Source organism: Phallusia mammillata, chromosome 6, assembly GCF_965637545.1.
Source record: "Phallusia mammillata chromosome 6, kaPhaMamm4.hap1.1, whole genome shotgun sequence".
Lineage (NCBI taxonomy): Eukaryota > Metazoa > Chordata > Ascidiacea > Phlebobranchia > Ascidiidae > Phallusia > Phallusia mammillata.
In genome coordinates, this window is record NC_137257.1 from 14,392,968 (window position 1) to 14,408,458 (window position 15,491).

General features: G+C 56.2%; 15 protein-coding genes across 15 annotated transcripts in view; 4 read left to right on the forward strand and 11 right to left on the reverse strand.

Moving 5' to 3' along the window:
* LOC145232755 (uncharacterized) overlaps nucleotides 1-199 on the forward strand; it is an 83,294-nt gene extending 83,095 nt beyond the window's left edge. Inside the window, exon 2 of the mRNA XM_080097431.1 lies at nucleotides 52-199. Within this exon, the coding sequence (XP_079953557.1) occupies nucleotides 52-138 (87 nt within the window). The 3' untranslated portion in view covers nucleotides 139-199. The remainder of the gene's footprint in view (nucleotides 1-51) is intronic.
* Nucleotides 200-1,576: 1,377 nt separating this feature from the next.
* Nucleotides 1,577-3,042, forward strand: LOC145232793 (histone H2A-like). Its single transcript, XM_080097470.1, has one exon. It carries the CDS (start codon nucleotides 2,568-2,570, stop codon nucleotides 2,943-2,945), a length of 378 nt encoding a protein of 125 aa, XP_079953596.1. The 5' UTR covers nucleotides 1,577-2,567; the 3' UTR covers nucleotides 2,946-3,042.
* A 482-nt stretch (nucleotides 3,043-3,524) lies between these two features.
* Nucleotides 3,525-3,935, reverse strand: LOC145234374 (histone H3). Its single transcript, XM_080099111.1, has one exon. It carries the CDS (start codon nucleotides 3,933-3,935, stop codon nucleotides 3,525-3,527), a length of 411 nt encoding a protein of 136 aa, XP_079955237.1.
* A 275-nt stretch (nucleotides 3,936-4,210) lies between these two features.
* LOC145232819 (histone H4) lies at nucleotides 4,211-4,734 on the reverse strand. Its single transcript, XM_080097498.1, has one exon. The coding sequence runs from the start codon at nucleotides 4,581-4,583 to the stop codon at nucleotides 4,272-4,274; it is 312 nt and encodes a 103-aa protein (XP_079953624.1). The 5' UTR covers nucleotides 4,584-4,734; the 3' UTR covers nucleotides 4,211-4,271.
* A 70-nt stretch (nucleotides 4,735-4,804) lies between these two features.
* LOC145232766 (uncharacterized) lies at nucleotides 4,805-5,516 on the reverse strand. The gene has a single exon (XM_080097442.1). It carries the CDS (start codon nucleotides 5,457-5,459, stop codon nucleotides 4,863-4,865), a length of 597 nt encoding a protein of 198 aa, XP_079953568.1. The 5' UTR covers nucleotides 5,460-5,516; the 3' UTR covers nucleotides 4,805-4,862.
* A 1,091-nt stretch (nucleotides 5,517-6,607) lies between these two features.
* On the reverse strand, nucleotides 6,608-7,322 carry LOC145232770 (histone H2B.2-like). Its single transcript, XM_080097446.1, has one exon. It carries the CDS (start codon nucleotides 7,320-7,322, stop codon nucleotides 6,897-6,899), a length of 426 nt encoding a protein of 141 aa, XP_079953572.1. The 3' UTR covers nucleotides 6,608-6,896.
* A 236-nt stretch (nucleotides 7,323-7,558) lies between these two features.
* Nucleotides 7,559-7,936, forward strand: LOC145232788 (histone H2A). The gene has a single exon (XM_080097465.1). The coding sequence runs from the start codon at nucleotides 7,559-7,561 to the stop codon at nucleotides 7,934-7,936; it is 378 nt and encodes a 125-aa protein (XP_079953591.1).
* Nucleotides 7,937-8,517: 581 nt separating this feature from the next.
* On the reverse strand, nucleotides 8,518-8,928 carry LOC145234375 (histone H3). The gene has a single exon (XM_080099112.1). It carries the CDS (start codon nucleotides 8,926-8,928, stop codon nucleotides 8,518-8,520), a length of 411 nt encoding a protein of 136 aa, XP_079955238.1.
* A 275-nt stretch (nucleotides 8,929-9,203) lies between these two features.
* LOC145232820 (histone H4) lies at nucleotides 9,204-9,727 on the reverse strand. The gene has a single exon (XM_080097499.1). It carries the CDS (start codon nucleotides 9,574-9,576, stop codon nucleotides 9,265-9,267), a length of 312 nt encoding a protein of 103 aa, XP_079953625.1. The 5' UTR covers nucleotides 9,577-9,727; the 3' UTR covers nucleotides 9,204-9,264.
* Nucleotides 9,728-9,797: 70 nt separating this feature from the next.
* On the reverse strand, nucleotides 9,798-10,509 carry LOC145232765 (uncharacterized). Its single transcript, XM_080097441.1, has one exon. It carries the CDS (start codon nucleotides 10,450-10,452, stop codon nucleotides 9,856-9,858), a length of 597 nt encoding a protein of 198 aa, XP_079953567.1. The 5' UTR covers nucleotides 10,453-10,509; the 3' UTR covers nucleotides 9,798-9,855.
* A 1,091-nt stretch (nucleotides 10,510-11,600) lies between these two features.
* LOC145232773 (histone H2B.2-like) lies at nucleotides 11,601-12,315 on the reverse strand. Its single transcript, XM_080097448.1, has one exon. The coding sequence runs from the start codon at nucleotides 12,313-12,315 to the stop codon at nucleotides 11,890-11,892; it is 426 nt and encodes a 141-aa protein (XP_079953574.1). The 3' UTR covers nucleotides 11,601-11,889.
* Nucleotides 12,316-12,551: 236 nt separating this feature from the next.
* LOC145232787 (histone H2A) lies at nucleotides 12,552-12,929 on the forward strand. Its single transcript, XM_080097464.1, has one exon. The coding sequence runs from the start codon at nucleotides 12,552-12,554 to the stop codon at nucleotides 12,927-12,929; it is 378 nt and encodes a 125-aa protein (XP_079953590.1).
* Nucleotides 12,930-13,510: 581 nt separating this feature from the next.
* On the reverse strand, nucleotides 13,511-13,921 carry LOC145234376 (histone H3). The gene has a single exon (XM_080099113.1). The coding sequence runs from the start codon at nucleotides 13,919-13,921 to the stop codon at nucleotides 13,511-13,513; it is 411 nt and encodes a 136-aa protein (XP_079955239.1).
* A 275-nt stretch (nucleotides 13,922-14,196) lies between these two features.
* On the reverse strand, nucleotides 14,197-15,485 carry LOC145232760 (uncharacterized). The gene has a single exon (XM_080097436.1). The coding sequence runs from the start codon at nucleotides 15,443-15,445 to the stop codon at nucleotides 14,849-14,851; it is 597 nt and encodes a 198-aa protein (XP_079953562.1). The 5' UTR covers nucleotides 15,446-15,485; the 3' UTR covers nucleotides 14,197-14,848.
* On the reverse strand, nucleotides 14,258-14,569 carry LOC145234377 (histone H4). The gene has a single exon (XM_080099114.1). It carries the CDS (start codon nucleotides 14,567-14,569, stop codon nucleotides 14,258-14,260), a length of 312 nt encoding a protein of 103 aa, XP_079955240.1.
* Nucleotides 15,486-15,491: the final 6 nt, after the last annotated feature.

Sequence of the window (15,491 nt, forward strand, 5' to 3'; positions counted from 1 at the left end):
TAAACTGGGCTTTCCTCAACAATACATTAACAATATTAAAAACTTGTACAGGGAGGGCAGCTCGAAGATTCTCGTCAATGGCTTTTCCACCAGAAGCGTTCCCATTCGAAACGGTGTTCGTCAGGGCGACCCCCTTAGCCTGTACTTGTTCGTACTGGCTATTGAACCCCTCGCCCAAGCGTTCCAGGATGACCCCAGTGTTGAGGGAATCCGCCTACCTGGAAGGCATTTGATTAAGTGCCCCAGCTATGCGGATGACGTCACACTGACCCTCACCCATTCTTATTCGGTAAATAAAGCTTTCCACATTCTTGACCTTTTTTATTTGGCGTCGGGCTTAAAAATTAATCCTGAAAAAACAAAAGGCATTAAGCCAAGCAACCTAAACACCTCTACCCAACTTCCCGATATCAATTGGTCTGAATCAAAATTGGATATTTTAGGAATTTCGATCGGCCCTCAAAAAACAATTCAAAACTTGTGGGAAGCAAATACCCAAAAATTAAAACAAGAAATCTCGCTCTTAAAGCGCTACCCCTGCACCTGGAACGCCAAGTCACTCTTATCAAAAGCCAAATTATTACCACACCTATCCTATACTGCTAACCTTTATCCCCTCCCTGGCGACATCGCAGAGAAAGTGAACGCCATGGTGGAAAAGTACGTGTGCGGGAGTCGGAGAGTTGCCCTCCCGATTGAAACACTAAGCAAACCATTTGACAGAGGTGGGTACAATGTGGCAAACATCCCTCTATACTGTGACCTGCTTTATCTTTCTAACATTTATCAATATTGTAAACATAGAGAAAACAATTTAACAACCACACCCGGTCTTGCCTTGACGGAATACAACATCGGGCATCAGCTTTCCCGTCAATTTGGCTTTCGTTTAATAAACAGCACTCCCCATGCTGATGTCCCATCACCCTTCTACACCCATTCTCTAAAATTAATTGATAAATACAAATTAAAACTAGAAACCCTCCTCAATGGCAAGATTCGTAACCTTTATCGTTCCCTCAATTGCTCCCCTAGTGGCACCCTCCACCCGTCCCAGAGTGACCACTGGAGGAGCATTCACCACCCTATACTCTCCAATAACTTACGAACTTTAAATTACCGAATAACATGGAATTGCCTTCCCCTTTCTACAAAATTTTCCCATTTCCTTCTCGACAACGACACATTGTGCCCCTTCTGTCAAAACTTCGCCGAAACAACATGGCATATTTTTGCTGAATGTTCTCAAATTCAACCGGTTTGGCGCGAGGTGCACCAACTCATCACTCGTGCCACTGGGTGCACCTCGTTAAACATTTCAATTGCTTTGATCATCAATATGGAAATACCACCGCCCCTGGAGTACTGGTCCGACCTTTTAATTTACTTGATTTCTGTTACGAAACATAGTATTTGGATACATCGCAACAAAATAAAATATGATAAAATACAACCCTCAACCAACAAAATTTTTTTGTCTGTTAAACAATCCATCATTCACCGACTTTTCTTTGAGAACAAACGCCGTGATACCACTTTTTTACCAGTACTCCAGGGGCTGAGGGAAGCCCTAAGGTAGTCAGCCAATTACTTGTGTTGTCATTATTTAATTTGTTTTGTTTTTCCGCTTACGTTTTTTCTTTTTCCGATTATTACTATTTCCCACTTACCCATGTCTACAATTTATATCCACTTTTACGACCGGGTAAAAAAAAAAAAAAAAAAAAAAAAAAAGCAAATGCGCACAGATATATACCAAACTTTGTACTAAATGAAGGTATATAATACGCATTCAAATATATATGAATGTAACTGTCAACGGTCATTAGACAACATTGCCCATGTTGCTTATTATGTTTATGTTTCTATCGTTTTTCTCAGTCCTTCACTTCACACCCGGTTTTCTGTTGTTTGTCCGAAAAAAAAAAATAAAAAAAATACCTACATACATTTGTGTGCATGTGTATTTATTGTGTATGTGATATGTATATATGTCCTGTTTTTGTCGTCGATGTGTTTCGTCCTTTTCTCGAGAAATATGCATAAAATGCGCATGTAGCACACATCCGCTATACATATACTTGTTGCCATAGTCACGTTACCCCCCGCTCATCGTGCTTCATCGGTCTCATCCGATATATAAATATATTTATACAGCGACCATTCTATTGGCACTTAAACTAATGACATCCTGTTCACTATCTAATATTTGTATATAATATCATTGTTAACTACGCTCATCTCTTTATTTCTGTATTTGCGCTATTTAATAATATTAATAAATAATAATAACATAATTAGGCTCTATATTTCTTTCCTTTTTCTCTGCCATAATTATTTGTTTTGTAAACTATTATCATTTATTGCGTACATGCTATTGCAGTGTTTCTATTATTATAATATTTTGTATGTATTTAACTCCGTTGTGTTACATCAATTTGTCTTCGTAATATAAAAATTTGTTGTGATATACCAAATGGTGTGTTTGTAATCCAATGTGCTTTCGCAATGTATTATGTTGTTTTTCGCATGTACGATTTTTCGGTTGTGTAATTTCTTTTTGACCTATGTCAATAAACAAAAATGGTGGCGGTAAGTCCAAGGCAAAGCCCAAAAGCCGATCGTCGCGCGCTGGACTGCAGTTCCCGGTCGGTCGTGTGCACAGGCTTCTGCGCAACGGCAACTACTCGGACCGGGTGGGAGCTGGCGCGCCCGTGTATCTGGCCGCGGTGCTTGAATACCTTAGCGCCGAGGTTCTCGAGTTGGCCGGCAACGCAGCCCGCGACAACAAGAAGACCCGCATCATCCCGCGCCACCTGCAGTTGGCCATCCGCAACGACGAGGAGCTGAACAAGCTGCTCAGCGGAGTCACCGTTGCGCAGGGCGGCGTCCTGCCCAATATCCAGGCCGTCCTTCTGCCAAAGAAGACCTCCAAGAAAGCCTAAATCGTCGCCCCTGTCTCGTACGTGGTGCAAACCGAAAAACGGCTCTTTTCAGAGCCACCCGAATTTTTCGCAAAAGAGATTTCAAGATGGCCGCCCCCCCCCCGCTGCGGCCCGGGACCGTGCATTGCTCGCCCCGAACGAATGTCTTCCTTGTAGCCTTTGCCCAATTTTTGCGATGGCAAACTATTTCGACCAATTGAAACCGCATTCCAATTTCACAACACAGCCCTACATGACGTCACTGTGCACCCTGTTGCCTTTGTCGTCGAGTTCGACCAGGGCTCCGGCTCCGGGCGAAACGAGCCTTTAATGTGCGTCATTCATGCTCCAGCGAGCAACTGTCCTCGCGCAATTGAATTTCACCCAACGAAACGAAATGCCATTTCGAAACACGGCAAAAGAGACTAGCCGGCGGCGGCCATGTTCCTGTTTTTGCCGCGCACATCGCAGGCAAGCGTACTTACTTACGCCGTAAAAAAATGGCACGACGCGCCGGCCCCCGAAACAAGTCAAGTATCTCTTTCGCAAGGGTTTAGGTGGCTCTGAAAAGAGCCGTTTTGGTTGTTGGTGTGCCGCTTCTTACGCGCGCTCCCCGCGGATGCGGCGTGCGAGCTGGATGTCCTTTGGCATGATGGTGACGCGCTTGGCGTGGATCGCGCACAAGTTGGTGTCCTCGAAGAGGCCGACCAGGTAGGCCTCGCTGGCCTCCTGCAGAGCCATCACGGCGCTGCTCTGGAAGCGCAGGTCGGTCTTGAAGTCCTGAGCGATCTCGCGCACCAGCCGCTGGAAGGGCAGCTTGCGGATGAGAAGCTCGGTCGACTTCTGGTAACGCCTGATCTCACGGAGGGCCACAGTTCCTGGCCTGTACCGATGGGGCTTCTTCACGCCCCCGGTAGCCGGCGCGCTCTTGCGAGCGGCCTTGGTGGCCAGTTGCTTACGTGGCGCCTTGCCTCCGGTCGACTTGCGAGCTGTTTGCTTGGTACGTGCCATTCTACTCTGTCTCGTTGCTACCGCGCCGGCTGCTGCTGTCAGACTGATGAGCCGAAAGCTTTCGGTGGGACTTTTATACCTTCGGGGACTCGCGCCCATTGGTTTGCCAAATTCCGACTCGGCCAATCAGCGCTTTGATCTCGCCGCACCGGCCAAGCGGCCGGCCGCGAAACGAGTGTATTTCTGCGCAAAAACGAGCGCCGCCAAGGCCCCGGGCCTGGCCTAGCCTAGCCGCCCCTTCTCGCAAAATTCTCTCCCGCCAAGTATGGGTGGCCCTGAAAAGGGCCGATTTTGTTGTTGTTGCCGCTTGTGACAAGTCCGAAAGGTGCTGGCAGCCTAGCCTCCGAAGCCGTACAGGGTGCGTCCCTGGCGTTTCAGGGCGTAGACGACGTCCAATGCCGTGACCGTCTTCCTCTTGGCGTGCTCGGTGTAGGTGACAGCGTCGCGGATCACGTTCTCGAGGAAGACCTTGAGCACGCCGCGAGTCTCCTCGTAGATGAGACCCGAAATTCGCTTGACTCCGCCACGGCGGGCAAGACGCCTGATCGCAGGCTTGGTAATGCCCTGGATGTTGTCACGCAGCACCTTCCTGTGCCTCTTCGCGCCTCCCTTTCCCAATCCTTTGCCACCTTTGCCGCGTCCTGACATGATGACGATAACGTTGTTGTTTCCGTTGTGGTGCGTCTCCAGGCCCGCCTCCGGCTTATAAAGTATGAAAACGAACGTAAGCGAAGCGAATATGCACAATATGTCCGCATTCGGCGCAGCGGAGCCATGGCTCGGCAACGAATGGTAGGAATTTCAGTTTCGAAAGGCTAAGTGCGACTGGCGCGCGCAAAACACGAGTTGTTTTTCCCTTTGCGAAAGTGTGGGTGGCCCTGAAAAGAGCCGTTTTTGTTGCGCGCGGAAAATCTACCGCGCTCCGCTCTACTTCTTGGTCGCCTTCTTGGCGGCAGGCTTTTTGGCCTGCTTCTTGGCTGCCGGTTTCTTCGCCTTCACAGCCGTCTTCTTGGGTGACTTCTTAGCCGCCGCAGCCGGGGCCCTTTTCGCTTGCTTGGCCGCCTTCTTGGGTGACGACTTCTTGCCCGCCGCCGCCTTCTTGGCAGGCGCTTTTTTGGCGGCCGGCTTCTTTTTCGGGGACTTCTTCGCGTCCTTCTTGGCTGCGGCCGCCTTGGGCTTGTCCGCCTTCTTGCCGGCTGCTGCCTTGGGCTTCTTCTTCTTCTTGCCCTCGCCGGCCTGCGGCTTCACGAGCTTGAAGGAGCCGGACGCGCCGGTGCCCTTGGTGCGTGCCAACTGGCCCTTTTCGGCAAGGCGCCGCAGCGCCAGCTTGATATGGCTGTCGGCCGAGTCACCCACCTTGTAGTTGGCCTTGATGTACTTGGCGATCGCCTGGCGCGACGAGCCGCCCCTCTCCTTCAGCTGCGCGATGGCAGCGCTGATCATCTCCTGGTATGTGGGGTGCGCCTTGGGCGCGGCCGCCTTCTTGCTGGCCTGCTTCTTTCCTGCGCTCTTCGCGTCGGACATTTTGATTTCTGCTAGTGACTGACTGACTGACTGACAAAGAAATGACGTTTGCCGGTCGAGCGGCTTCGACGCGTATTTGTACGGCGTGTCCGCACTAACGCGAAACGACGTTTCGGAAAGCCCGCCGACGGTGCGGGTGCAACTTGCTGTTTGTGCTTGAATCGCCTAAACGCGGGCCTGCCCAAGCGCGGCCCCAGGTCGCTCGGCGTCGGCCTGTGCCCTGTCGAGGAGCGTAGCGCTCAGGGCGCACGCCAGCGCAATTGCAGACCGGCACCGCGCCGCCGCGCTCCACGGGGGGCTCAGGAGCGAGGCGGCAAGGTGTGCGGTGCGCCCGGTCGAGTGCAGGCGTGGCCTTCACGCGGGCGTGGGCCCGGGTGGGACGGATTCAGGCGATTTCTCTTGTCGAAAACGCAAGTCCCAGGTGGCCCGGAGCTCGTGGCACCGGGCACTGTCCGGTGCGGTGGTGCGGGTCGAAGTGGTGGGGCCGCCAAGGCCGCGGGTTAGTACAGGTTGGGCCCGGCGCGTGCGCAGCAGGGGTCACGCCGCTGGTCGGGCCACCAGAGCGAAAGAGAGAGGGCCGAAAGTGAGACAGCACGCGTGTTTGGTTGTTTGGTTGTTTGCCTTGGCCCTTGGCCTCGCGCCCGTTGATTGCGTTTTGTCGACGCATTTGCACGGGTTCGGCTCGTCGGTGGGGCGGGTGGCGCCTGACGGTTGTCGTTAGTTCGCCGGTCGGCTTGCTGCACCACGTTTCAGTATTTTGTTTCGCCAGTTTGCGCGGCTTTTGCGGTTCGATGCGCGCGTGGGTATTGGCAGGAGGCGAAATCGTGCGGCGCACGTAAAGCCGAGCGCGCGGTGTTGCCGCTTTGTCCATCTTTTCCTATTTCTCTGGCTTGCGGCAGGTTATGACGCACTTGTGTTCCTTTTAATGGCTGTAAAATCGTTCGCGGTCTGGGGTTTTTCCCTCGGGCTACTGGTTGAGTTTCGGTTCGGCGAGGTCGGGTCGTTTTTTTTCCGAGTGGCAGCGGAACTGAACTGGGCTGGCAACGGCGCAGTTTTGGGGGCATTGAAAACAAACAGTGTTTGCCTGTCGACTCGACTCGCGAAAAAGCGGCTAGATCGAGGGTGGTCCCAACGCTGAAGTGGCCAACACAAAAAGCAAAGTGCGCTTTGCCGTGGCGGCGGTACATTGTGCGCAACGACATTTTTTGGTTTTTGTTTTTTCTTGTTGGCACGGAGCAAAATGAGAAGGGAAAAAAAAGCAAAAAAACAGAAACGACAAGAAAGTCGGCAAAGCAGGCCTTTCGGCGCTCGCGATTGATTCTCTCCCTGAACGATCGGGTGGCTCTGAAAAGAGCCGTTTTGGTTGGCGGCGGCGGCGGCGCTCGCTGAGGATGAGGCCCCCCGCGGCGGCGCTTGCTGCTGGTGGTGGTGGCTTGCTTACTTGGAGCTGGTGTACTTGGTGACGGCCTTGGTGCCTTCGGACACCGCGTGCTTGGCCAATTCGCCGGGCAGGAGCAGACGGACCGAGGTCTGGATCTCGCGGCTGCTGATGGTCGACCGCTTGTTGTAGAGCGACAGGCGCGACGCCTCGCCGGCGATGCGCTCGAACACGTCGTTGACGAACGAGTTCATGATGCCCATCGCCCGGCTCGAGATGCCGGTGTCGGGGTGCACCTGCTTCAACACCTTGTAAATGTAGATGCTGAAGGTCTCGCGTCTGCGCTTTCGCCGCTTCTTGGTCTTGTCGGCCGGCGCGGCCTTCTTCACTGCCTTCTTGGTGCCTTTGCTAGCTGCCATGCTGCTGCTCACTGAATTTCTTTCGAAAGGAAACGAACTGAGCGGCTCTCCGGCCACCGCGGGCATTTATAGGCGCTCCATGCAAATGAGGCGTCCGTCCTCCCGACGAGCGGCGCTCCCGGGAGCAAAAGGAAACAATGGCCCCTTGTGGTCGAGTCGTGATCCGAGCGTGATCGGAGTGCGAGAGAATTTCGACAAAGGCGAGAGCTATAAAAGGAGAAGGGCGGCGAGTGGCAGGCATTCGACCTTGTTTGGTTTGTCATTCGCTCAGCTAAGCAGGCAAACAATCAGCAGTCAGCAATATGTCAGGACGTGGTAAAGGTGGCGGTAAGTCCAAGGCAAAGCCCAAAAGCCGATCGTCGCGCGCTGGACTGCAGTTCCCGGTCGGTCGTGTGCACAGGCTTCTGCGCAACGGCAACTACTCGGACCGGGTGGGAGCTGGCGCGCCCGTGTATCTGGCCGCGGTGCTTGAATACCTTAGCGCCGAGGTTCTCGAGTTGGCCGGCAACGCAGCCCGCGACAACAAGAAGACCCGCATCATCCCGCGCCACCTGCAGTTGGCCATCCGCAACGACGAGGAGCTGAACAAGCTGCTCAGCGGAGTCACCGTTGCGCAGGGCGGCGTCCTGCCCAATATCCAGGCCGTCCTTCTGCCAAAGAAGACCTCCAAGAAAGCCTAAATCGTCGCCCCTGTCTCGTACGTGGTGCAAACCGAAAAACGGCTCTTTTCAGAGCCACCCGAATTTTTCGCAAAAGAGATTTCAAGATGGCCGCCCCCCCCCCCCGCTGCGGCCCGGGACCGTGCATTGCTCGCCCCGAACGAATGTCTTCCTTGTAGCCTTTGCCCAATTTTTGCGATGGCAAACTATTTCGACCAATTGAAACCGCATTCCAATTTCACAACACAGCCCTACATGACGTCACTGTGCACCCTGTTGCCTTTGTCGTCGAGTTCGACCAGGGCTCCGGCTCCGGGCGAAACGAGCCTTTAATGTGCGTCATTCATGCTCCAGCGAGCAACTGTCCTCGCGCAATTGAATTTCACCCAACGAAACGAAATGCCATTTCGAAACACGGCAAAAGAGACTAGCCGGCGGCGGCCATGTTCCTGTTTTTGCCGCGCACATCGCAGGCAAGCGTACTTACTTACGCCGTAAAAAAATGGCACGACGCGCCGGCCCCCGAAACAAGTCAAGTATCTCTTTCGCAAGGGTTTAGGTGGCTCTGAAAAGAGCCGTTTTGGTTGTTGGTGTGCCGCTTCTTACGCGCGCTCCCCGCGGATGCGGCGTGCGAGCTGGATGTCCTTTGGCATGATGGTGACGCGCTTGGCGTGGATCGCGCACAAGTTGGTGTCCTCGAAGAGGCCGACCAGGTAGGCCTCGCTGGCCTCCTGCAGAGCCATCACGGCGCTGCTCTGGAAGCGCAGGTCGGTCTTGAAGTCCTGAGCGATCTCGCGCACCAGCCGCTGGAAGGGCAGCTTGCGGATGAGAAGCTCGGTCGACTTCTGGTAACGCCTGATCTCACGGAGGGCCACAGTTCCTGGCCTGTACCGATGGGGCTTCTTCACGCCCCCGGTAGCCGGCGCGCTCTTGCGAGCGGCCTTGGTGGCCAGTTGCTTACGTGGCGCCTTGCCTCCGGTCGACTTGCGAGCTGTTTGCTTGGTACGTGCCATTCTACTCTGTCTCGTTGCTACCGCGCCGGCTGCTGCTGTCAGACTGATGAGCCGAAAGCTTTCGGTGGGACTTTTATACCTTCGGGGACTCGCGCCCATTGGTTTGCCAAATTCCGACTCGGCCAATCAGCGCTTTGATCTCGCCGCACCGGCCAAGCGGCCGGCCGCGAAACGAGTGTATTTCTGCGCAAAAACGAGCGCCGCCAAGGCCCCGGGCCTGGCCTAGCCTAGCCGCCCCTTCTCGCAAAATTCTCTCCCGCCAAGTATGGGTGGCCCTGAAAAGGGCCGATTTTGTTGTTGTTGCCGCTTGTGACAAGTCCGAAAGGTGCTGGCAGCCTAGCCTCCGAAGCCGTACAGGGTGCGTCCCTGGCGTTTCAGGGCGTAGACGACGTCCAATGCCGTGACCGTCTTCCTCTTGGCGTGCTCGGTGTAGGTGACAGCGTCGCGGATCACGTTCTCGAGGAAGACCTTGAGCACGCCGCGAGTCTCCTCGTAGATGAGACCCGAAATTCGCTTGACTCCGCCACGGCGGGCAAGACGCCTGATCGCAGGCTTGGTAATGCCCTGGATGTTGTCACGCAGCACCTTCCTGTGCCTCTTCGCGCCTCCCTTTCCCAATCCTTTGCCACCTTTGCCGCGTCCTGACATGATGACGATAACGTTGTTGTTTCCGTTGTGGTGCGTCTCCAGGCCCGCCTCCGGCTTATAAAGTATGAAAACGAACGTAAGCGAAGCGAATATGCACAATATGTCCGCATTCGGCGCAGCGGAGCCATGGCTCGGCAACGAATGGTAGGAATTTCAGTTTCGAAAGGCTAAGTGCGACTGGCGCGCGCAAAACACGAGTTGTTTTTCCCTTTGCGAAAGTGTGGGTGGCCCTGAAAAGAGCCGTTTTTGTTGCGCGCGGAAAATCTACCGCGCTCCGCTCTACTTCTTGGTCGCCTTCTTGGCGGCAGGCTTTTTGGCCTGCTTCTTGGCTGCCGGTTTCTTCGCCTTCACAGCCGTCTTCTTGGGTGACTTCTTAGCCGCCGCAGCCGGGGCCCTTTTCGCTTGCTTGGCCGCCTTCTTGGGTGACGACTTCTTGCCCGCCGCCGCCTTCTTGGCAGGCGCTTTTTTGGCGGCCGGCTTCTTTTTCGGGGACTTCTTCGCGTCCTTCTTGGCTGCGGCCGCCTTGGGCTTGTCCGCCTTCTTGCCGGCTGCTGCCTTGGGCTTCTTCTTCTTCTTGCCCTCGCCGGCCTGCGGCTTCACGAGCTTGAAGGAGCCGGACGCGCCGGTGCCCTTGGTGCGTGCCAACTGGCCCTTTTCGGCAAGGCGCCGCAGCGCCAGCTTGATATGGCTGTCGGCCGAGTCACCCACCTTGTAGTTGGCCTTGATGTACTTGGCGATCGCCTGGCGCGACGAGCCGCCCCTCTCCTTCAGCTGCGCGATGGCAGCGCTGATCATCTCCTGGTATGTGGGGTGCGCCTTGGGCGCGGCCGCCTTCTTGCTGGCCTGCTTCTTTCCTGCGCTCTTCGCGTCGGACATTTTGATTTCTGCTAGTGACTGACTGACTGACTGACAAAGAAATGACGTTTGCCGGTCGAGCGGCTTCGACGCGTATTTGTACGGCGTGTCCGCACTAACGCGAAACGACGTTTCGGAAAGCCCGCCGACGGTGCGGGTGCAACTTGCTGTTTGTGCTTGAATCGCCTAAACGCGGGCCTGCCCAAGCGCGGCCCCAGGTCGCTCGGCGTCGGCCTGTGCCCTGTCGAGGAGCGTAGCGCTCAGGGCGCACGCCAGCGCAATTGCAGACCGGCACCGCGCCGCCGCGCTCCACGGGGGGCTCAGGAGCGAGGCGGCAAGGTGTGCGGTGCGCCCGGTCGAGTGCAGGCGTGGCCTTCACGCGGGCGTGGGCCCGGGTGGGACGGATTCAGGCGATTTCTCTTGTCGAAAACGCAAGTCCCAGGTGGCCCGGAGCTCGTGGCACCGGGCACTGTCCGGTGCGGTGGTGCGGGTCGAAGTGGTGGGGCCGCCAAGGCCGCGGGTTAGTACAGGTTGGGCCCGGCGCGTGCGCAGCAGGGGTCACGCCGCTGGTCGGGCCACCAGAGCGAAAGAGAGAGGGCCGAAAGTGAGACAGCACGCGTGTTTGGTTGTTTGGTTGTTTGCCTTGGCCCTTGGCCTCGCGCCCGTTGATTGCGTTTTGTCGACGCATTTGCACGGGTTCGGCTCGTCGGTGGGGCGGGTGGCGCCTGACGGTTGTCGTTAGTTCGCCGGTCGGCTTGCTGCACCACGTTTCAGTATTTTGTTTCGCCAGTTTGCGCGGCTTTTGCGGTTCGATGCGCGCGTGGGTATTGGCAGGAGGCGAAATCGTGCGGCGCACGTAAAGCCGAGCGCGCGGTGTTGCCGCTTTGTCCATCTTTTCCTATTTCTCTGGCTTGCGGCAGGTTATGACGCACTTGTGTTCCTTTTAATGGCTGTAAAATCGTTCGCGGTCTGGGGTTTTTCCCTCGGGCTACTGGTTGAGTTTCGGTTCGGCGAGGTCGGGTCGTTTTTTTTCCGAGTGGCAGCGGAACTGAACTGGGCTGGCAACGGCGCAGTTTTGGGGGCATTGAAAACAAACAGTGTTTGCCTGTCGACTCGACTCGCGAAAAAGCGGCTAGATCGAGGGTGGTCCCAACGCTGAAGTGGCCAACACAAAAAGCAAAGTGCGCTTTGCCGTGGCGGCGGTACATTGTGCGCAACGACATTTTTTGGTTTTTGTTTTTTCTTGTTGGCACGGAGCAAAATGAGAAGGGAAAAAAAAGCAAAAAAACAGAAACGACAAGAAAGTCGGCAAAGCAGGCCTTTCGGCGCTCGCGATTGATTCTCTCCCTGAACGATCGGGTGGCTCTGAAAAGAGCCGTTTTGGTTGGCGGCGGCGGCGGCGCTCGCTGAGGATGAGGCCCCCCGCGGCGGCGCTTGCTGCTGGTGGTGGTGGCTTGCTTACTTGGAGCTGGTGTACTTGGTGACGGCCTTGGTGCCTTCGGACACCGCGTGCTTGGCCAATTCGCCGGGCAGGAGCAGACGGACCGAGGTCTGGATCTCGCGGCTGCTGATGGTCGACCGCTTGTTGTAGAGCGACAGGCGCGACGCCTCGCCGGCGATGCGCTCGAACACGTCGTTGACGAACGAGTTCATGATGCCCATCGCCCGGCTCGAGATGCCGGTGTCGGGGTGCACCTGCTTCAACACCTTGTAAATGTAGATGCTGAAGGTCTCGCGTCTGCGCTTTCGCCGCTTCTTGGTCTTGTCGGCCGGCGCGGCCTTCTTCACTGCCTTCTTGGTGCCTTTGCTAGCTGCCATGCTGCTGCTCACTGAATTTCTTTCGAAAGGAAACGAACTGAGCGGCTCTCCGGCCACCGCGGGCATTTATAGGCGCTCCATGCAAATGAGGCGTCCGTCCTCCCGACGAGCGGCGCTCCCGGGAGCAAAAGGAAACAATGGCCCCTTGTGGTCGAGTCGTGATCCGAGCGTGATCGGAGTGCGAGAGAATTTCGACAAAGGCGAGAGCTATAAAAGGAGAAGGGCGGCGAGTGGCAGGCATTCGACCTTGTTTGGTTTGTCATTCGCTCAGCTAAGCAGGCAAACAATCAGCAGTCAGCAATATGTCAGGACGTGGTAAAGGTGGCGGTAAGTCCAAGGCAAAGCCCAAAAGCCGATCGTCGCGCGCTGGACTGCAGTTCCCGGTCGGTCGTGTGCACAGGCTTCTGCGCAACGGCAACTACTCGGACCGGGTGGGAGCTGGCGCGCCCGTGTATCTGGCCGCGGTGCTTGAATACCTTAGCGCCGAGGTTCTCGAGTTGGCCGGCAACGCAGCCCGCGACAACAAGAAGACCCGCATCATCCCGCGCCACCTGCAGTTGGCCATCCGCAACGACGAGGAGCTGAACAAGCTGCTCAGCGGAGTCACCGTTGCGCAGGGCGGCGTCCTGCCCAATATCCAGGCCGTCCTTCTGCCAAAGAAGACCTCCAAGAAAGCCTAAATCGTCGCCCCTGTCTCGTACGTGGTGCAAACCGAAAAACGGCTCTTTTCAGAGCCACCCGAATTTTTCGCAAAAGAGATTTCAAGATGGCCGCCCCCCCCCCCCGCTGCGGCCCGGGACCGTGCATTGCTCGCCCCGAACGAATGTCTTCCTTGTAGCCTTTGCCCAATTTTTGCGATGGCAAACTATTTCGACCAATTGAAACCGCATTCCAATTTCACAACACAGCCCTACATGACGTCACTGTGCACCCTGTTGCCTTTGTCGTCGAGTTCGACCAGGGCTCCGGCTCCGGGCGAAACGAGCCTTTAATGTGCGTCATTCATGCTCCAGCGAGCAACTGTCCTCGCGCAATTGAATTTCACCCAACGAAACGAAATGCCATTTCGAAACACGGCAAAAGAGACTAGCCGGCGGCGGCCATGTTCCTGTTTTTGCCGCGCACATCGCAGGCAAGCGTACTTACTTACGCCGTAAAAAAATGGCACGACGCGCCGGCCCCCGAAACAAGTCAAGTATCTCTTTCGCAAGGGTTTAGGTGGCTCTGAAAAGAGCCGTTTTGGTTGTTGGTGTGCCGCTTCTTACGCGCGCTCCCCGCGGATGCGGCGTGCGAGCTGGATGTCCTTTGGCATGATGGTGACGCGCTTGGCGTGGATCGCGCACAAGTTGGTGTCCTCGAAGAGGCCGACCAGGTAGGCCTCGCTGGCCTCCTGCAGAGCCATCACGGCGCTGCTCTGGAAGCGCAGGTCGGTCTTGAAGTCCTGAGCGATCTCGCGCACCAGCCGCTGGAAGGGCAGCTTGCGGATGAGAAGCTCGGTCGACTTCTGGTAACGCCTGATCTCACGGAGGGCCACAGTTCCTGGCCTGTACCGATGGGGCTTCTTCACGCCCCCGGTAGCCGGCGCGCTCTTGCGAGCGGCCTTGGTGGCCAGTTGCTTACGTGGCGCCTTGCCTCCGGTCGACTTGCGAGCTGTTTGCTTGGTACGTGCCATTCTACTCTGTCTCGTTGCTACCGCGCCGGCTGCTGCTGTCAGACTGATGAGCCGAAAGCTTTCGGTGGGACTTTTATACCTTCGGGGACTCGCGCCCATTGGTTTGCCAAATTCCGACTCGGCCAATCAGCGCTTTGATCTCGCCGCACCGGCCAAGCGGCCGGCCGCGAAACGAGTGTATTTCTGCGCAAAAACGAGCGCCGCCAAGGCCCCGGGCCTGGCCTAGCCTAGCCGCCCCTTCTCGCAAAATTCTCTCCCGCCAAGTATGGGTGGCCCTGAAAAGGGCCGATTTTGTTGTTGTTGCCGCTTGTGACAAGTCCGAAAGGTGCTGGCAGCCTAGCCTCCGAAGCCGTACAGGGTGCGTCCCTGGCGTTTCAGGGCGTAGACGACGTCCAATGCCGTGACCGTCTTCCTCTTGGCGTGCTCGGTGTAGGTGACAGCGTCGCGGATCACGTTCTCGAGGAAGACCTTGAGCACGCCGCGAGTCTCCTCGTAGATGAGACCCGAAATTCGCTTGACTCCGCCACGGCGGGCAAGACGCCTGATCGCAGGCTTGGTAATGCCCTGGATGTTGTCACGCAGCACCTTCCTGTGCCTCTTCGCGCCTCCCTTTCCCAATCCTTTGCCACCTTTGCCGCGTCCTGACATGATGACGATAACGTTGTTGTTTCCGTTGTGGTGCGTCTCCAGGCCCGCCTCCGGCTTATAAAGTATGAAAACGAACGTAAGCGAAGCGAATATGCACAATATGTCCGCATTCGGCGCAGCGGAGCCATGGCTCGGCAACGAATGGTAGGAATTTCAGTTTCGAAAGGCTAAGTGCGACTGGCGCGCGCAAAACACGAGTTGTTTTTCCCTTTGCGAAAGTGTGGGTGGCCCTGAAAAGAGCCGTTTTTGTTGCGCGCGGAAAATCTACCGCGCTCCGCTCTACTTCTTGGTCGCCTTCTTGGCGGCAGGCTTTTTGGCCTGCTTCTTGGCTGCCGGTTTCTTCGCCTTCACAGCCGTCTTCTTGGGTGACTTCTTAGCCGCCGCAGCCGGGGCCCTTTTCGCTTGCTTGGCCGCCTTCTTGGGTGACGACTTCTTGCCCGCCGCCGCCTTCTTGGCAGGCGCTTTTTTGGCGGCCGGCTTCTTTTTCGGGGACTTCTTCGCGTCCTTCTTGGCTGCGGCCGCCTTGGGCTTGTCCGCCTTCTTGCCGGCTGCTGCCTTGGGCTTCTTCTTCTTCTTGCCCTCGCCGGCCTGCGGCTTCACGAGCTTGAAGGAGCCGGACGCGCCGGTGCCCTTGGTGCGTGCCAACTGGCCCTTTTCGGCAAGGCGCCGCAGCGCCAGCTTGATATGGCTGTCGGCCGAGTCACCCACCTTGTAGTTGGCCTTGATGTACTTGGCGATCGCCTGGCGCGACGAGCCGCCCCTCTCCTTCAGCTGCGCGATGGCAGCGCTGATCATCTCCTGGTATGTGGGGTGCGCCTTGGGCGCGGCCGCCTTCTTGCTGGCCTGCTTCTTTCCTGCGCTCTTCGCGTCGGACATTTTGATTTCTGCTAGTGACTGACTGACTGACTGACAAAGAAATGAC

Coding starts and splice junctions, on each gene's coding strand:
- LOC145234377 (XM_080099114.1), bottom strand. CDS start 14,569: ATGTCAGGACGCGGCAAAGGTGGCAAAGGATTGGGAAAGGGAGGCGCG.
- LOC145232787 (XM_080097464.1), top strand. CDS start 12,552: ATGTCAGGACGTGGTAAAGGTGGCGGTAAGTCCAAGGCAAAGCCCAAA.
- LOC145234374 (XM_080099111.1), bottom strand. CDS start 3,935: ATGGCACGTACCAAGCAAACAGCTCGCAAGTCGACCGGAGGCAAGGCG.
- LOC145232766 (XM_080097442.1), bottom strand. CDS start 5,459: ATGTCCGACGCGAAGAGCGCAGGAAAGAAGCAGGCCAGCAAGAAGGCG.
- LOC145232793 (XM_080097470.1), top strand. CDS start 2,568: ATGTCAATAAACAAAAATGGTGGCGGTAAGTCCAAGGCAAAGCCCAAA.
- LOC145232773 (XM_080097448.1), bottom strand. CDS start 12,315: ATGCCCGCGGTGGCCGGAGAGCCGCTCAGTTCGTTTCCTTTCGAAAGA.
- LOC145232765 (XM_080097441.1), bottom strand. CDS start 10,452: ATGTCCGACGCGAAGAGCGCAGGAAAGAAGCAGGCCAGCAAGAAGGCG.
- LOC145232760 (XM_080097436.1), bottom strand. CDS start 15,445: ATGTCCGACGCGAAGAGCGCAGGAAAGAAGCAGGCCAGCAAGAAGGCG.
- LOC145234376 (XM_080099113.1), bottom strand. CDS start 13,921: ATGGCACGTACCAAGCAAACAGCTCGCAAGTCGACCGGAGGCAAGGCG.
- LOC145232820 (XM_080097499.1), bottom strand. CDS start 9,576: ATGTCAGGACGCGGCAAAGGTGGCAAAGGATTGGGAAAGGGAGGCGCG.
- LOC145232770 (XM_080097446.1), bottom strand. CDS start 7,322: ATGCCCGCGGTGGCCGGAGAGCCGCTCAGTTCGTTTCCTTTCGAAAGA.
- LOC145232819 (XM_080097498.1), bottom strand. CDS start 4,583: ATGTCAGGACGCGGCAAAGGTGGCAAAGGATTGGGAAAGGGAGGCGCG.
- LOC145232788 (XM_080097465.1), top strand. CDS start 7,559: ATGTCAGGACGTGGTAAAGGTGGCGGTAAGTCCAAGGCAAAGCCCAAA.
- LOC145234375 (XM_080099112.1), bottom strand. CDS start 8,928: ATGGCACGTACCAAGCAAACAGCTCGCAAGTCGACCGGAGGCAAGGCG.